Source organism: Narcine bancroftii, chromosome 1, assembly GCF_036971445.1.
Source record: "Narcine bancroftii isolate sNarBan1 chromosome 1, sNarBan1.hap1, whole genome shotgun sequence".
NCBI classification, from domain to species: domain Eukaryota; kingdom Metazoa; phylum Chordata; class Chondrichthyes; order Torpediniformes; family Narcinidae; genus Narcine; species Narcine bancroftii.
This window is the reverse complement of record NC_091469.1, coordinates 66107963-66123959: the sequence shown is the minus strand read 5'-3', so window position 1 is coordinate 66123959 and position 15997 is coordinate 66107963. Positions and strand designations below refer to the sequence as shown.

General features: G+C 39.6%; 2 protein-coding genes across 22 annotated transcripts in view; one reads left to right on the top strand and one right to left on the bottom strand.

Moving 5' to 3' along the window:
- LOC138759033 (spindlin-Z) overlaps positions 1-6755 on the top strand; it is a 138127-nt gene extending 131372 nt beyond the window's left edge. For 5 of the 20 annotated variants that reach the window (XM_069928891.1, XM_069928847.1, XM_069928836.1 and 2 more), the window contains 3 exons: positions 1846-1892; positions 2270-2297; positions 5358-6755. In XM_069928891.1, coding sequence (XP_069784992.1) covers positions 1846-1892; positions 2270-2297; positions 5358-5402 — 120 coding nt within the window. In that variant the 3' untranslated portion in view covers positions 5403-6755. Of the gene's footprint in view, positions 1-1190; positions 4502-5357 lie in introns of those variants that run through there. The other 15 variants (XM_069928938.1, XM_069928900.1, XM_069928960.1 and 12 more) reach the window with 11 other exon arrangements.
- nxnl2 (nucleoredoxin like 2) overlaps positions 1-15997 on the bottom strand; it is a 57888-nt gene that overhangs the window by 21676 nt on the left and 20215 nt on the right. Inside the window, exon 2 of one of the 2 annotated variants that reach the window (XM_069929011.1) lies at positions 15607-15793. In XM_069929011.1, coding sequence (XP_069785112.1) covers positions 15622-15793 — 172 coding nt within the window. In that variant the 3' untranslated portion in view covers positions 15607-15621. Of the gene's footprint in view, positions 1-7601; positions 15794-15997 lie in introns of those variants that run through there. The other variant, XM_069929001.1, reaches the window with a different exon arrangement.

Genomic DNA, 15997 nt, shown 5'->3' with positions numbered 1-15997 from the left:
TCTAGTCTCATTCTCTTTCAGTTTGCTCTCATTGTATGGGCACACATTTGATCCTCAAGAACAAGGGACACAGTGAATGATATGTAGAAAAGGCATGCAGTTCCTGAGCATCTCTGAGGATATCCCAAATGCACAATAATAAGCACTACAAACAAGAAATTGATTATGACTAGATAACTTGTTTTTTGTTGAAGTTAACTGAGGGATAAATTTTATCCAGGTCATTTATTAATGGATAACTCCCTTGGTCTCCTTCAAACTGTTGAATCTTTAATACCACTTGAGAAGCCATATCGGACTTGGATTAAATATTTAATCCTAAAGTTGGTATCTGTGACAGTTTCTCATCTATATGTTGCTCCATCATTTGTAAACAGTGATGCGTGGGGTTTTCAAATTCACTCTGCAGCACCACACTAAAATTGCTCTTTCTGCTAAATTTCTCATCTGATGGTAAATTATGGAGAATGTTGAATGTTGAAGCCATTGGCAAAAGTGTCAATTCAAAATAAAAGCTCCATTCTGTAGCCAATAATTGTGCATTCCTAAATAATTCAATCCTTTTATTGGGTTAATGAGCAAGATGTACCTTGATATTGCATTGGATTTCAAGGTTAGTTTCTGATGTTATTAGTCAGAGACTATTTTCATCTCTGTAACATTGCATAATCAGCCCTGCCTCAGCTCATCTAGTGCTCATCTATGCCTTTGTCACCTTTGGACTTTATTATTCCTACTACTGAAACGTGTTTTACCCTCTAAAAGTGGAGCCAGTCTTAGCTCTGGTCCTCTCAACTCCCATCATCCACTCCCATTTTTCAGTTAACTTCCATTTGGGAGAAGACACTCTTTTAAAATCCCCTCTTCGCAATTTCTAATGTAGCCGAGAGATAATGACACACTTCCAATTTTAACGTCTTGCTCGTCCTGATTGTTAATCTTCCAACAATATTAACTGCTTTCAGATGCTGAGGCCCTAGGTTTGGAATTAGAAACCCTAAGCCCACCCACCAAATATTTTGTCAATTTTCTTTATCGTTAGGATTCCATGTAATAGCTATCTGTCCAATTTCAACTTTATTAAAGAATTCTCTGTGATGTTCCGGAGATATTTTAATTATGTTAAAGATGCTATATAATGTGCTGTTGTTGTTGTTGCATTCTATAATTGAAGTAATTCCAAAAATTAGCAGAAGCTGATAATGTTGATATCACATTCTAATATTTAAACAATCAAGGTAAGACTTGTTTTAAAAATAAGAATCCTATTACAACTCTGGTATTATTCAAAGCTCTTATTTTCTTTAATTGTCTTAAGCCTTGAATTCTGTCATTGTACAAGTGGGAGCCAGTATTTGAAAGACTTGGGAGTGACTAAAACTACATTTCAAATAATGGCATTGGAATTTTTCAAGAGTTGCTACTTAGATCTTTTATGAGTGAAGGAAAGATAAAACATTTCATCACTGAGAGGAACAATTGTAAGTATTTCCATTGGAGACTCATTGAACATCATAAACATTAAACAGGAATCCAAGAAAGTTGCCTGTACTTAGAGCATGAAGATCTATTGTGGAATAAGAAAGGCAGTGCAACAAAAGATGGATTTTAGCTCAGTCAGGATATTTCACATTACAACGTCTGATGCCATAATAAAGTGCGAATCACTTCATATATTTTTATGTTGCCACTTTTTAAGCATTATTTTTACAAATCTGAGAGCTAAATAGATCAGATGTCATATTTGCTTAAAACAGGTTTAAAATCCGACTATTTTAATAAGAAATGTGTAGTCACATTTACTAATATAATCTTTTATTATTTTTTCCTTTTGCATTTGATCAGTTTGAGAATAATCCATGTTCACTGCTGCTGTCTAAAAGATATTATCAGTAAGCAAGAAATATTTTTGCACTTCTGAGGTCTATCACCTTCAATGAATTTTAAATTTTCACGATAGTGTGCCTAAAATAAATTTACAGTGCATAAACCAACAGCATTATTTTCCTTAAGGTATTTCGGAAACATTGCACAGATTGCCCATATTGTGACACCTGTAATTTAAAAATATCGCCTAGCCCCTCTCCTTAGAGGTATTGTTGCACATCCATGCTGAAGTATTTTGTGAAGTAACAGTATGTCTGATTGTGTGACATGGAAATATTAACATTTATTTACAGATCCTTTAACAGTTTTCCTTACTTGTGAATGGATTATAACTTCCTTCATTGTGCCTAAATGACATGACAGCCTTATTTTCTTTCTTCAGTTTTTATTGTCAGAAATTACACCACAAGGTAATTCCATGAGCCCTGGTGGAAATTTGATTTTAAAACATTTTAGATGTTGGTGGAATATTAAAATACAAAGAGGCACAAGCTAAATATTCAAATTGGCTTCTTGGTTGAGAACAAAATTTGCCATTATCTTACTCTGCATGAGAATCAAAATTAGAATTTATCATAATTAATATATGTCACAAAATTTGTTTTGTGGCATCATTACAGGAGCAAATTCCTGTAAGTTGCATTAAAAGGATTGGTGCAAAAGAAAAGAAAAAGTGAGGTAATGTCTGTAGTTCATTGTCCATTCAGAAATGTGATGGCAGAGGGAAAGAAGCTGTTTTTGTACAGTTGGGGGGGTTTGTCTTCAGGCTCCTGTATCTCTTTCTTGGCAGTAGCAGCGAGAAAAGGGCCTGGGTGGTCAGGGTCCTTGATGGTAGAGGCTGCTTTCTTGAGCCATCTTCTTTTGTAGATGTCCTTACTAGAGTGAAGACTAATGCCCAAGATGGCACTGGCTGAGTCTATAATTCTCTGTAGGCTTTTCCTGTCCTGTGCATTGGCACCTCCAAACCAAGCAGTGATGCCACCAGTCAGAATGCTCTTCACAGTACACCTGTAAAAGTTTGCAAGAGTCTGGTGACATACCAAATCTCCTCAAACACCTTAAGAAGTATAGCCACTGGTAAGCCTACTTCATGATTGCATTGACATAAGGGCCCCAGGATAGATCTTCATAAATGTCAGCAACCAGGAATTTGAAGTTTTTAACTATTTCCACTGATGACCCCCTCGATGAGAACTTGTTTGTATTCTCCTGATGTCCCCTTCCCTAAGTCCACAATCAATTCATTAGTTTTGCTAACGTTGAGTGCAAAATTGTTATTGAGACAGCACTCGACTAGCTGATCTATCTCACTCCTGTATGTTTGCTCATTGTAGTTTGTGATTCTATCAATGATCATGGTGTAATCATCAAATTTGTAGATGGCATCTGAATTGTGCTGAGCTGCAGTCATGGGTATAAAGAGATTAGAGCGGTGGGCTCCTTGAGGTGCAGATGTGTTGATTGTCATTGAAGAGATGTTGTAACTGATTCGCCCTGACTATGGTCTTCCGATGAGGAAGTCAAGGATCCTGACACAGAGGGAGGTGCAGAGGCCCAGGTTTTGAAGCTTGTTGACCAGTGCTGTGGGTATGATGGTGTTGAAAGCTGAGCTGTAATCAATGAAAAGCAGCCTAATGTACATGCTGCTGCTGACGAGGTGATCCCAGGGTGAATGGAGACCCAATGAGATGGCATCTACTATGGAGTGATTGAGGAAGTAGGCAAATTGCAGTGGGTCTAGGTCTTAGTTATGAGTTAATTCTGGCCATGACCAACCTCTCAAAGCATTTTGTCACCATAGATTAGTCCCTTCTTCATTTAAAACTTCCTTCTAGATGAAAGTAGTGATTTTATAATTGGTTTTGGCTAACTCAAATTTACAACCTTCACAAGGCAAAGTACAAATATTCATCGAGCCAGTGGTAGTTCAGAAATTCTTCAAAATAGAACTAGTCTGCAGATCACATGTTCCTTCCAAATTATTTTGTTAGCAAATAGTTAAATTTATACTGTATCAGTTCATGTGCCTAAATATTTCACAGCATTGGAAGCACAGTATAAAGTATAATGGTGGAACTTCTACAAATTGTTTTGAGGTCGTCTTTGTTGCTCCTCCTGGGATATGTAAATTAGCAGCATTAACTTTTTTTGTCAACTCCATTAATCTGATCCATAGATTTTCATTAATTGCACAGTCTTGCTAGCACATTACAGATGGTTAAATTTTAGTTCACAATGTATTTCTATGGTATATGTTGTAAATAGAACCGTTTTAAAGCTGTTAATGCACTGGTACGTCAATTTTAATTCAAAAGCAGTTTACTTCTGCTTCTGGTTGAAGTAACTGGATTCTCGAACATGTGGTCACTTGGCATCTGGAGCTGTTTTACTAGATTTAAGTAGTTTTTTTAAATCAGATTTACATGGCATGGTATCAGACCCATTGGCCCAACATGCTTATGCCGACCAAAATGTCCCAGTCATGCTTGTCCCACCTGTTGTTTGCCATCTTATCAATGATTTAGATGAAAATATACATGGGATGATGAGCAAGCATGGTGATCCTAAAATTATAGTGAAGGTGGTTGCCAGAGATTACAGCACGATCTTGATTGGTTGGGTGGGGGTGGGGGTGGGGGGGAGGGGGAGGAGAGGGTGGGGTAGGAATAGTTGATGGAATTTAATAGAGAAATATGAGATGTTGCAGTTTGAGAGTCTAATGTGGTTTGGACCTACACAGTGAATCTGGGAAGTGTTGCAAAGGGATCTCAGAGTCCAGTTATATAGCACCTTGAACTTGAAAGTGGTATTAGTTGGATATGATAGTCCAAAACACTTTCAGTACATTGGCCTTCAGTTAGAGTATTGGATATTGAAGTTGGCAGTTTAGAGGGAGAAGGGCCAAACACAGGCAGGTGGGACTAGTTTGAGTGGGATATTTTGGTTGGTGTAGGTAAGTTGGGTGGAAGGCCTGTTCAATGCTTAATTACTCATTGACCTGCCTGATTTGGCCCAATCTCTTTTAACCTCTTTTCCATCTAATTTTTTTCTCAAATGCCTGGAGATCAATGTCCTGACACTGAAAAGGAACTGGTAGATAAACAACATTTGACCAGCTATCTGAGTGAACAGTTCATATTTTCTTTATATTTTAAAAATCATTTCTCAAACCCTCTTTCTCAAGGTTTATTTGCAAAAACAGTCACCTTGATTTTGCAGCTAGATTAGTAGGCATTTTTAAGAATCTAAGGTATGTTTTGTGTAAATTATACTTTCAAATGCAGCATTCTTTGGGGCTTTATAAACTGGGATTATGATTATCCCTTAAAGGAATATCTAAATCATCTGCTTGAGTTTTTGCTTTACTCATTCAAGGTTTTTTTTTGTCTTTAGCCTTGTGGCTTGTTCCTTGTGCCTAAATGTTTTGGACAATGTTAACAGATTTTTTTTCTTTTTCATTTATTCTTCAGTTATCAACATGCAGGTATTGTGATTCAACCAGTATTGTAAAGTGAGCAGACAAATGCAGGTCACATGTTCCTTTTTAGATTATTTTTGTTAGCAAATAGTTAATTATATTGTATCATGAATTACTACATAACTTGTCTTTGAATCTGATGTGTTAATATAATTAATCAAATTCATGTTGCAGTGTTGGCAGAACTTCTGCAAAATTTATTAGTTTGTAAAGGTATTAAAGAAGTCCACAAGGAGATTAAGTCTAGTCCTATTGGCAGTTGAAACAAATGTGAACTTATTTGAAGTCCTTCCTAAGAAAAATTATGCAAAAAGCACTAAAATTGATATATTGGGTGATAAATTGAGTTACAAATTGGGATGCAGCACAAATCAAGACTTTGGTTGTCTTTATTCTGCAAGCCAACATTTTCTTGGGACTTGTGATTATAAGTGACACAATCTTGGATATGTCATTGAAAATATAGTTGGTCATTTAACTTGGGCTATATAACTACTGTGTGAAGTACAGCTTTGATATTGTGATCTTTTAAGTGCAAATATTGTGTTTTCCTGCATGTTCCAAAGTTAGAGCCATTTCACATAACCGACTTTGCATGTAGAACTATATTTTAGTTTGTCTGTTTGCTTATTGTATTGTCTGATAATTAGCTAGGCTGAAATGTGCTGATTTTAGAACAGTGCCAATTGTGATAGCTTATGTTGTAAAAGGGACCATACTTTTTTTCCAATTTTCTGATTGCCAAGTTATGGTAGGGAAATCTACTAAGGGTTCTTCATTGTGAATGAACAAATATCAAAAGAACTGAGCTTTAGTCATGTAACTTTGCTTGGAATCTGTAATATCGAAGTGTCGAGTTTAGCAAAGAAACAGTTGAAATAGCACTCAATGGCACTTAAGCAGAAAGGGGCCTTTTGTTATTAATTGAAATGCACTGAATGTGCTTTTTGATACGTGCCTTGAGCCATTGTTTTATTTAATACAGATTCAGCAAATTTCACTATATAGTTCAAATGGAGGCATTATAGGTGAGTGTGTTTGGGTACTTATGTATAACAAGGGGAAGCTTGATAATAAACCTCAAGATTTGACTTGGTTTCATGCAAATCAATGCCCTATATTTCCACAATTATTAGAGTAGTTACAAATGTATGGTCCTTCATTCATTTTTTTTTAAAACTACTCAGCATAAGCCTATTGTATATGTACAATTAAAATGTAATGTTGATGTTTGCTTCTGGAATTAGTCAAAGTTTCAGATGTATAGACATTGTAGATCATGTTGCGGTTAGCCATTAGTTTGAAAAACATTTTGCATCTTCAAATTCTTCTGTAAGGTTTTTTATAATGTTGTATAACTATGAAAATAAAGTGCAATTGAAATGTGTAACCATGCTATTTCAACCTCAATTGCTTTATTTTGAAGACAATTAACATTGAACAATAACTCCATTTGAGTATTAAGACATTTTCTTGAATATTTAAAGTATAAACATTCGAACAATGCAATTAATACAATGTGCAACATAATTAAAATAAAAGGAAAATGATTCAAATATGAACACAATTCAAAAATCCAGAGCACTTTGCTAATAGTATATCAAAGCACAACATCAAAAAACCCAACCCAAAGGAGAAAAAAGGAAAGCAAGTTGAAATTATAAATTATTTTCAAGAAAAAAAACTTATTCAAGGTTCAAATATCAACTTACAAAAGACACGGGACCAATTTATGGACTATTATCATAACCTAAAAAATTAGGCTCTGGTGCTCTGGTGCTAGCTTGGTGTCACTTGATTTCCATGTTTTTTTTAAAACCTTGCTTGGTGATTTATCAGGTTTTTTTCCCCTTTCTTTTGATTTTGGTAATATACATAACTGTTTTGTTCAACTGAATAATGTAAGCATTGATAAAATTATAGAAGAGAAGGAAAGGATCGTAAACCCTTTTATAATTTTTTTTATTTTTACTTTGATCTACGCATGTATTACTCTAATGTTAAAAAAAGTTCGTCTTGTAGCATAACCTAATTTTAAGTAATTAAAATGACTTTCCTTACAACAGATATCTAACCTTAAAGTGAAGGGAGAAATGTATTGATAAGTTGTAGTTTTGTGATGTTTCCTTGTTTAATGTTCTGAGCACCAGCTACAATAAATAAATCATTTAAGAGGTGACAAATCAACTTGATTCTATGTCCAAGAAATGTAGTTCATAAATTAAAGCTTGTTGGGAAGGGAATATAATTGCTGATTAAGGGTCGGTTGAGTAGAGTAAATGTAGACAGATCTTGGGACAGCAGTGTAGTAACTAAATGGGAAAACGTTCAAAAAATTGAACAAGTGTTTGTTGAATGCAAAACCAAAAACTGAAATAGTATTGATTTTTGGGAAGGAAAATGGAATAGGAGATGGTGCACATTACTTAATCCAAATTAGAAGTCTGTAGAAAGAAAACCCCTAGAACACAGAACATTACAGCATAGTACAGGCCTTTCAGCCCACAATGATGTACTAACATTTTTTAATCTTCTCCACAACAATCACTACATACACTCATAATCATGTACTTTTTTTGCATTCATATACCTATCTACAAATCTTTTAAAATGTCCCTATTGTACCAGGCTCTCTCAGAACCCCAGACACCCACCACACAGTGTGGAAAAACTTGTCTCTAACGTCTCCCCTAAATCTTCCTCCATTCACTTTGTACTACATCCTTTGGTGTTTGCTACTCTCACCCCAGGAAACCTATCTAAGCCCCTTAAAATCTTGTATACTTTTAAGTCACCTCTTATCCATCAGCACTCTAAAGGGAAAAATCCATAGCTCAGTCAACCTTGCTTCAAAAAACATTCAAAGCAACATCCTAGTAAATCTCTAGACTCTCTCTAAAGGTTCTAAATCGTTTCTGTAATGGGACAACCAAAACTACTCAATACTCCAAGAGTGGTCTAACCAGAGTTTTATTGAACTGAAACATTACCTCATGCTTTATGAACTCCAACCCTAACTAATAAAGGCCAGCACACCATATGCTTTCCTAACCAACCAATCAACTTGTGTGGCAACCTTGAGGGATCTATGGGCTTGAAGATTCTTCTGTTCTTCCACACTGCTAAGAATCCTGTATCACTTCACACTTTTCTGAATTGAACTCTTATTTGACACTTTTCACCCAATTCTGCATCCTATTTACATCCTGTTGTCACTGTGGAGCACACAATAATCACATCGACATGATGATTAAATGGCTTTATTACCAAAAACCTGAGCATTACTGATACACTATTTGGCCATGGTCCCAGTACAGAACCAAGAGGGGTCAAGTCCGGACACACCATCCTTTATTGGGAAATCTGCGGACAAGCAAAGGGAGGAGTTGGGGAAGGTCAGGGAGGTTCAGACTGGCCAGTCCATATATCTATTCAAATTCCTTTCACCACATCCACCCCTTCTTTGAGATAAAACCCAGTGGGGTGATGTGGCAAAATGGAGCACATTCTATACTTTATTACATATATACATCGTTCATAGTGTCCGTCACAGGTTCAGCCTGTCCAGTGGTCTCGTGATCCTCTGTGACTTCCGAGGCGCTGGGCGAGGCCCCTGTTGTTCCTGCGTCGAGCTCGCAGAACTATCTACCTGTGGGGGTGGAATTTTGGTTACAGAGATCTTTTCTGCCTGTTGGGGTGGGCTCCTTGCTGGCGAGATCTCTGTGGGATTGACTGCCGCAGGTGCTTGACTGGTGCTGGGGGGGGGGGCGGGAAATTCTACGGTTATCTGGGGAAGGCGGGATCATGTCAAAACCCTGGGAAATGGATGGGTGCTGTGTCAAGTGACCGTCCAGTTATTCTGAGGTCACCTGGTCAGTATTTGTGTACCCTGCATGGGCCAGGTCTTTTGATACTGACACCGTGTTTTCCCTCCTGTCCTGGTACCACACAAATGCGTATTGTGGGTTCGCGTGTACCAGATACACTCTTTCCACCGGGGGATCTGTCTTGTGGGGTCTAATATTATCAGCGAAGAAGTACCTGTCCCGGTGTCATCAGCCAAACTGGCATAGTGGTTCTGGATGATGACCCCCTAGGAAAAGAAAAGAGTCTCTCGTGGGGGGTGGCATTCATAGCCATGCACAGCAGGGACTTGGTAGCATGAAGCACGTCCAGTAGTCCTTCTTTCCAATGGGAGACAGGCATCCTTTTTGACATGAGGGCCAACAAGATTGCTTTCCAGATTGTTGCGTCTTCCATCTCCACTTGCCCATTCCTGCAGGGGTTGTGGCTAGTAGTTCTGCTCATGGCTATCCCTGCTACCTGTAGATACTGTTGCAGCTCCTGACTCATGAAGGGGGAGCCCCTGTCACTATCTATGTAGCTGGGGTATCCAAACAGTGAATATGGTCTGGAGTGCTTTGATGACTGTGACTGCAGTCCTGTCCGGTCAAGTTATAACAAATGGGAAGTAGAGGTTCCTGTTATTGGATGGGAGGGAACTCTTGAAGTCCATGCTAAGAAGACGTTCAAAGGGACAGGTTGCCTTAATCAGTTGGGCTCTCTCTGGTCTGTAAAAATGCAGCTTGCATTCGGCACAGACCAAGCAGTTATGGCACAGTTCCCGAATCCCCTCAACTGAGTAGGGTAAATTTCTAGCCCTCACAATGTGATACAACCTTGTGTCCCTGGGATGGCAGAGCTTGTCATGCAGGAACTTCAGACGATCCGCTTGTGCACTGGCACATGTTCCCTGGGACAGAGCATTGGGTGGCTCATTAAGCTTCCTGAGCTGGTATAGGATCTCATAACTATACGTGGAAAGTTTGATTCTCCACTGCACGATCTTATCATTTTTTATTTTACCCCACTATTTGTTGTTAAACATAAATGCAATGGCCCTCTGGTCCGTCAGCAGGGTAAATGGTCTACCAGCCAAATAATGCCTCCAGCAGTGCACAGCTTCCACTATAGCCCAAGCCTCTTTCTCAATGGCCGAGTGCCTGAGTTCCGGGGCCCTGGAGTGTTCTATAGAAAAATGCTACTGGCCTGCCTGCCTGATTCAGCATGGTTGCTAGGGAAACATCAGAGGTATCACTTTCCACTTGGAATGGGATGGATTCATCAATGGCCTGCATCGCTGCCTTGGCAATCTCACCCTTGATGCTCTCGAAGGCATTATGAGCCTCCGCCGATGGGGGAAAAGTCTGTTGTCTTCACTGATGGCCGGGCCTTGTGTGTGTAATTGGGGACCCATTGGGCACCTTTTCAGTGTTTTTAGGTTCTGGGGCAAAGGTAGTTCCCTAAGGGGGTGCACTCACTCGGGGTCTGGGGACACTATCTGTCCCTCCACCACGTACCCTAGTGTACCCTAGAATCGCCAGCCGTGAAGTGCAGAACAAGCACTTCTGATTATACTTCAAATTTAGGGTTTTTGCTGTGGCGAGGAATTCCCTTATATTTGTATCATGTTCCTCTATGCCATGGCCACATATGGTAACACTATCCAATTATGGGAATGTTGCCTTTAGCTTGTGATCATCTACCTTGCGGTCCATCTCCCTTTGGAACACCGATACCTCATTTGTCAGACTGCGGAACTGATACAGTCGGCCGTCGGCTTCAAAAGCCGTGTGGGGCCTGTCCTCTGGACAGGTTGGGATCTGATGGTATGCCTATTTAAGGTCTATGGTGGAGAAGACCCTATATTGGGCTATCTTATTCACCATGCCAGCATTTCGGGGTAGGTGATAGGCATCCAGTCACATAAATCTATTCATACTTACTCTCATTGGCTGAGCTGAATTCCTCATTTTGCACCGTGATCAGGGGGTGTAGACCATCAAACTGCATCGTTTCACTTTCCAGCTGACACGAAGTCTAACAACAGGATAACTGGCACGCAGAATTTGGGCATTACCATGATTTTAAAATTCCTGTACTCCCTGCCCCGCACCCTTAAGTTTACCTGACAGAGCCAACACATCTCTGTGGACTAGGCTTTAGATGCCAGGGATATTCGGCACTTTTCCGGAGACGCTTTCAGTGCACAGTGCTTTATTAAGTCTGGGTGGATAAAACTTGCGCCATCTGGTGAAGCCTGTTCTGATTCAGTGTCATGGAGGCCAGAGTTACTATTGTACCGTTCCTGTCAGTAATATGTTGGACACGGCGCCTCAGAAGATGGCTACCCCCAGAACTCGCACATGGCTGGGACCAGAGGTGAAGTTAGCGAACGATCGTCGTCTTGGTGAATGCTCCCCCAAAGATGGCAACCCATCCCTCAGATCGTACGTGACCCTGCTGGTAGTGGGCTGCCCCCGGCACACCTTCACAGAGTGTCCTTTTTGCAATTTGAGCACACTGCATTCCTGGCCGGACAGGACTTATGGGGGTGCCTGACCAGCCCGCAGAACCTGCACTTGCTGGCCCCAGCTGCCACTGCCAATGGTGCCATATCCTAACATGGTGGCACCCTTCTTCCCCATCTGGACATCGGTCCACCAGCGGTGTAAGCCTCACAGCTTTGCACAGTCTTCATCACCTCCCCCAAGTCCAGTACTTCTTGCAATGTGCAGTTACTACCTTTTTCCAGGAGTCTTTGACGGACTTGGGTCAATAGCATGTTTGTCAGCAATCAGTACCGCATCAGATTGTTGGCATACTCAGAGGCACTCACTGCAGTACACCCACAGGCTCTAACCAGCTCTCTCATCGCCCGTGTGAACTGTGCAAAGGGTTCCCCAGGGGCTCGACGCCGTGTCATTAATTTGTACCTCGCAAACATTGGGTTTGTCGGGGTCCTGGACTGCTTCTGCAGCAGGGCCATCGTCTCGTTGTATGTTAGGCAGTCTAATTATTCGAAACGCCCAATTGCCCACGAATGCAAAAAGGAGATTGTACTTATCTTCAGCGTCCCTTAGGTTGTGTCGGCACATGAACATCTGCATCCCATGCAGTCACCTCTCGAAGGTAACGTCTGTGTTGGGTTTCCTGGGTTTGATCGTGAGTGTAGTCGACCGGCAGACCTCCAATTACCCACTGCAGAGTTGATGCAGACCCTTCCTGATCACTGCTGCCTTATTCAGTATGCTGAGTTTTCATGGCTTTTGTTTTGGTAATTAAATTGTGGCCCACACATTAATCACATCGACATGATGGAGTGATTAAACGGCTTTAATTACCATAAACCTGAGCATCACTGATACACCATTTGGCCAGGTTCCAGGAACAGGAGGAAGGGGGGGGGGGAGGGAATCACGTCCAGGCACGCCAGCCTTTATTGGGAAATCCAAGGAGGAGCCAAGGTAGGAGTCAGGGAAGGTCAAGGAGGTTCACACTGGCCAGTCCATACACCACAGGCACCTATCAATTATATACGAATGAGTCTTAAGTCAGTCTTCCTTCTACACTATCCATAACGCCTCCAATCTTTGTGTCATCTGCAAACTTAGTGACCCACCCTTCCATTCTTCCTTCCAAATCATTTATAAAATTCACAAAGAGCAGGGGGTCCCAGAACAGATCTCTGTGGAATGCCACTAGCCACTGACCTCCAGGCAGAATATGTTTCATCTACTACCACCCTCTGCTTTCTGCAGGCAAGCCAATTCTGAATCCATGCAGCTAAGGTTCCATGGATCCCATGCCTCATGACTTTCTGAATGAGCCTACCATGGAGAATCTTGTCAAGCGCCTTACTAAAATCCACATACACTACATCCAACATCCTATCTTCAATTTTTTTTTGTCATCATGTGAGACAGGAGAATGAAGTTGAAAAGGATAGTAAATCAGCCATGATGGAATAGCAAGGAGGACTAAAAAGACCAAATGGACTAATTCCACTCCTATGTCTTGGGGTTTTGCGTTTACTGGTCCATTTAAGGACTCCCACTCTCACTTCAAGTCTCGGTACTGCTAAAATGAAACTAAAAAAAACTTAAAACTGTAAGAAACTAAGTACCTGTATTAAAGAAATTTTAAAGTAGTGATTGTTTTATAGTTACGGAAAGGATGGCATAAGGAGCCAATTTCTTCCTTAGTTGTTTATGAGATCGCACGAGGAAGTGGGTACAAGTAAGTACTTTAAATAATGGAATGTGTTTTTTTTTTAAATAGGATGCTCCATTAAATGTAGATTCTGTACATGATTTTAAAAAATGCTATACGAGACCTGAATTGCTTGATTTATTGGATATGGAGAATACATTTATTTTTTTGGTGAATTTTCAGATTTAAACTAATTGAATGGATCTAAATCAGTGGTATTCAAACCACCACCCCCCCTCCTCTAAATTCACATTCCACCTTAAGCAATCCCTTTGCCATAGGTGATCTGTGATTAGTTTTTATGTGAGTGGAAAGAAAAGGTTTGAAAACCACAGTTTTAATTGTACCTCTGACTCGTTATGTGCATGGTTTCATCACTCCAAAAGAATAGACCAATGACAATTTTTCTCAAGAAAAATATTTTTAAGTAACAATTGGGTCTAGAACAGTCATTCTCAATCTTCCCATCCCACTCACATACCACCTTAAGCAATCCCTTGCCCACAGAGCACTAATGGCGTAGGGATTGCTTAAGGTGGACTGAATTTAGAGGGGGCGGTTTGAAAACCACTGCTCTAGATAATACTTGTTACAAGACTCTGTCATCACTATTAGTAGTTCTGTATGGTGATGGAAATAGCTGACCTTTACGAAACTGTTAAGTGCATGGGTTCCCAATTCCCCAAAGTAATTTCACCATATCCTGCACTTTTCCTTGCAAAATTGTTTGGGCTTGAACTGCCTGTGTTATGTCTGAATCTGATGCCTTGATCTATCCCAAGTGATCTAAAGTGTTTTTAAGGTTCCAGAATGCAAACTACATTGTTGTGGGTGCAACTAAAGGTGGAAGGAAATTTTATACATTTAATTTTCTTTTTTTTTCCTTTCATAATGTCCCAACCCTTTTTTCCATCTCACCTGCTTAGTTACCTCAAGATGTATATTAGAGATGACCACTTTGGCTTGGGCAAAATTCAGCTCATAGCCACATAATAAGATTACTGTCCAGAAACAACACTCATTTCCTACAATACAATAATTCAGGGAGGTTGTATTTGAATGTTGCATTGCAAAAGTGTAGGTTTTTTTATTTAAAAAAACTCCTTAGTTGTCAGACTAGTTTCTCAGAAGAACCCAACTATTTCTTCCACTCATTGTTTAGTAATTTTAATGTCCATAAATGTCAGATTTTCTACTCATGACATCTCACAGCACAACTGCTAACCACCCGACTCTTTCATCTCACTTTAGAATGAATCCATTGTAAAATAATAATTTTCAAACCTAAAGACTAAAGTCATAAAATACTGACAATTCCATCAAGTTCTATTTCATGTAAAGTTGAAAACATAGATTAGTACTTTCAATAAAAATGGTATACTGATTATACAATACAAAAAGTCAATTCTACTATAAATGTTAAAAACATCATACAAATTATGTATTATTGCATAGTTGGCTATAAAGCTGTTTATACATACATTTTTCTGTTGCAAACCTATGTTTCATTATAAAACTTGCATTCAAATGTCACAGGCTTCCCTAAACATTCTTCCAGAAAAAAGATTTCAAGATGGTGTAATGGAGGATTTAAACTATGCTTTTGCTTATGCAAGGCTGAGTATCAGTAATTTACTTTGAGAAATAATGTATGCATAATCTAAATTCCACATGGGGCCCAGAGATGCATGAATCAGCAAACATAATCTCATTTACACCATGAGGCCCAGAGATGCAGTTGCCTTTTGTTGGTCGCAGACAAACCTTGAAGATAAGTAAACCATTCATTCAAAGTGATAAGCTATGGAGTAAACAATTTTTGGGTAATATAAGCCATGGTCCCTCTACTGAAGTTTCAGACTCTCCAAGGGGTGGAAACGTCTCTCGGCAAGAAGAAGAACTTCTAGAGTCCAACCAAAGTCCCGGTCGGGGGAGGTGGAGAAGCTACACCAGCGCCACGGCAACCTACTACAAGTGTGCGGTCGTTGCCTCGCTTCGGCAGTTACCAGTGCAGACGTTGATAAGTATAATCGGGAAGGGCTTGCATATTGTAGTTTGAAATCATCTTAAGATTTAGTAATAAAGATTTGTATAAACTGAACTGCTCTCGGTGTGTGTGTCTATTTTCTTTTGGTAGCTCAAACACTGTGACCAATCTAAAACGAACAAAGTGAGAGGTACAAGTTTACCAGAACAGATGGTTCTCAATCAGCTGAAAAATTCTGGAAAACGTCAGCTACTTCAATCCAGTCCCTGAAGCAGGCCAAGCCATAATCTCGTATCTGTTTACAACCTTTGTCAGTGATGACATCCCCATCTTGTTTCACAATAATTAGTTTTGGTATTGCTGTAATGCAGTATTTCTTCTTCAACTCTCTGGACACAGAAAAAAAAGTGTTAGTAAAGCAATATGTCAAAACCATTTCACTATCTGACAGTTGTTAATCTGAAACATTAATGGTTTCTTTTTCCAAAAATTTTCTGCTCTAGCATTTTTATTCCAGATTTGCCATTCCCCCCCCCCCCCCTTTTTAGCCTCTTCAAATTTACGCTTTCTGCCATCTACAACTCCTACTCTAT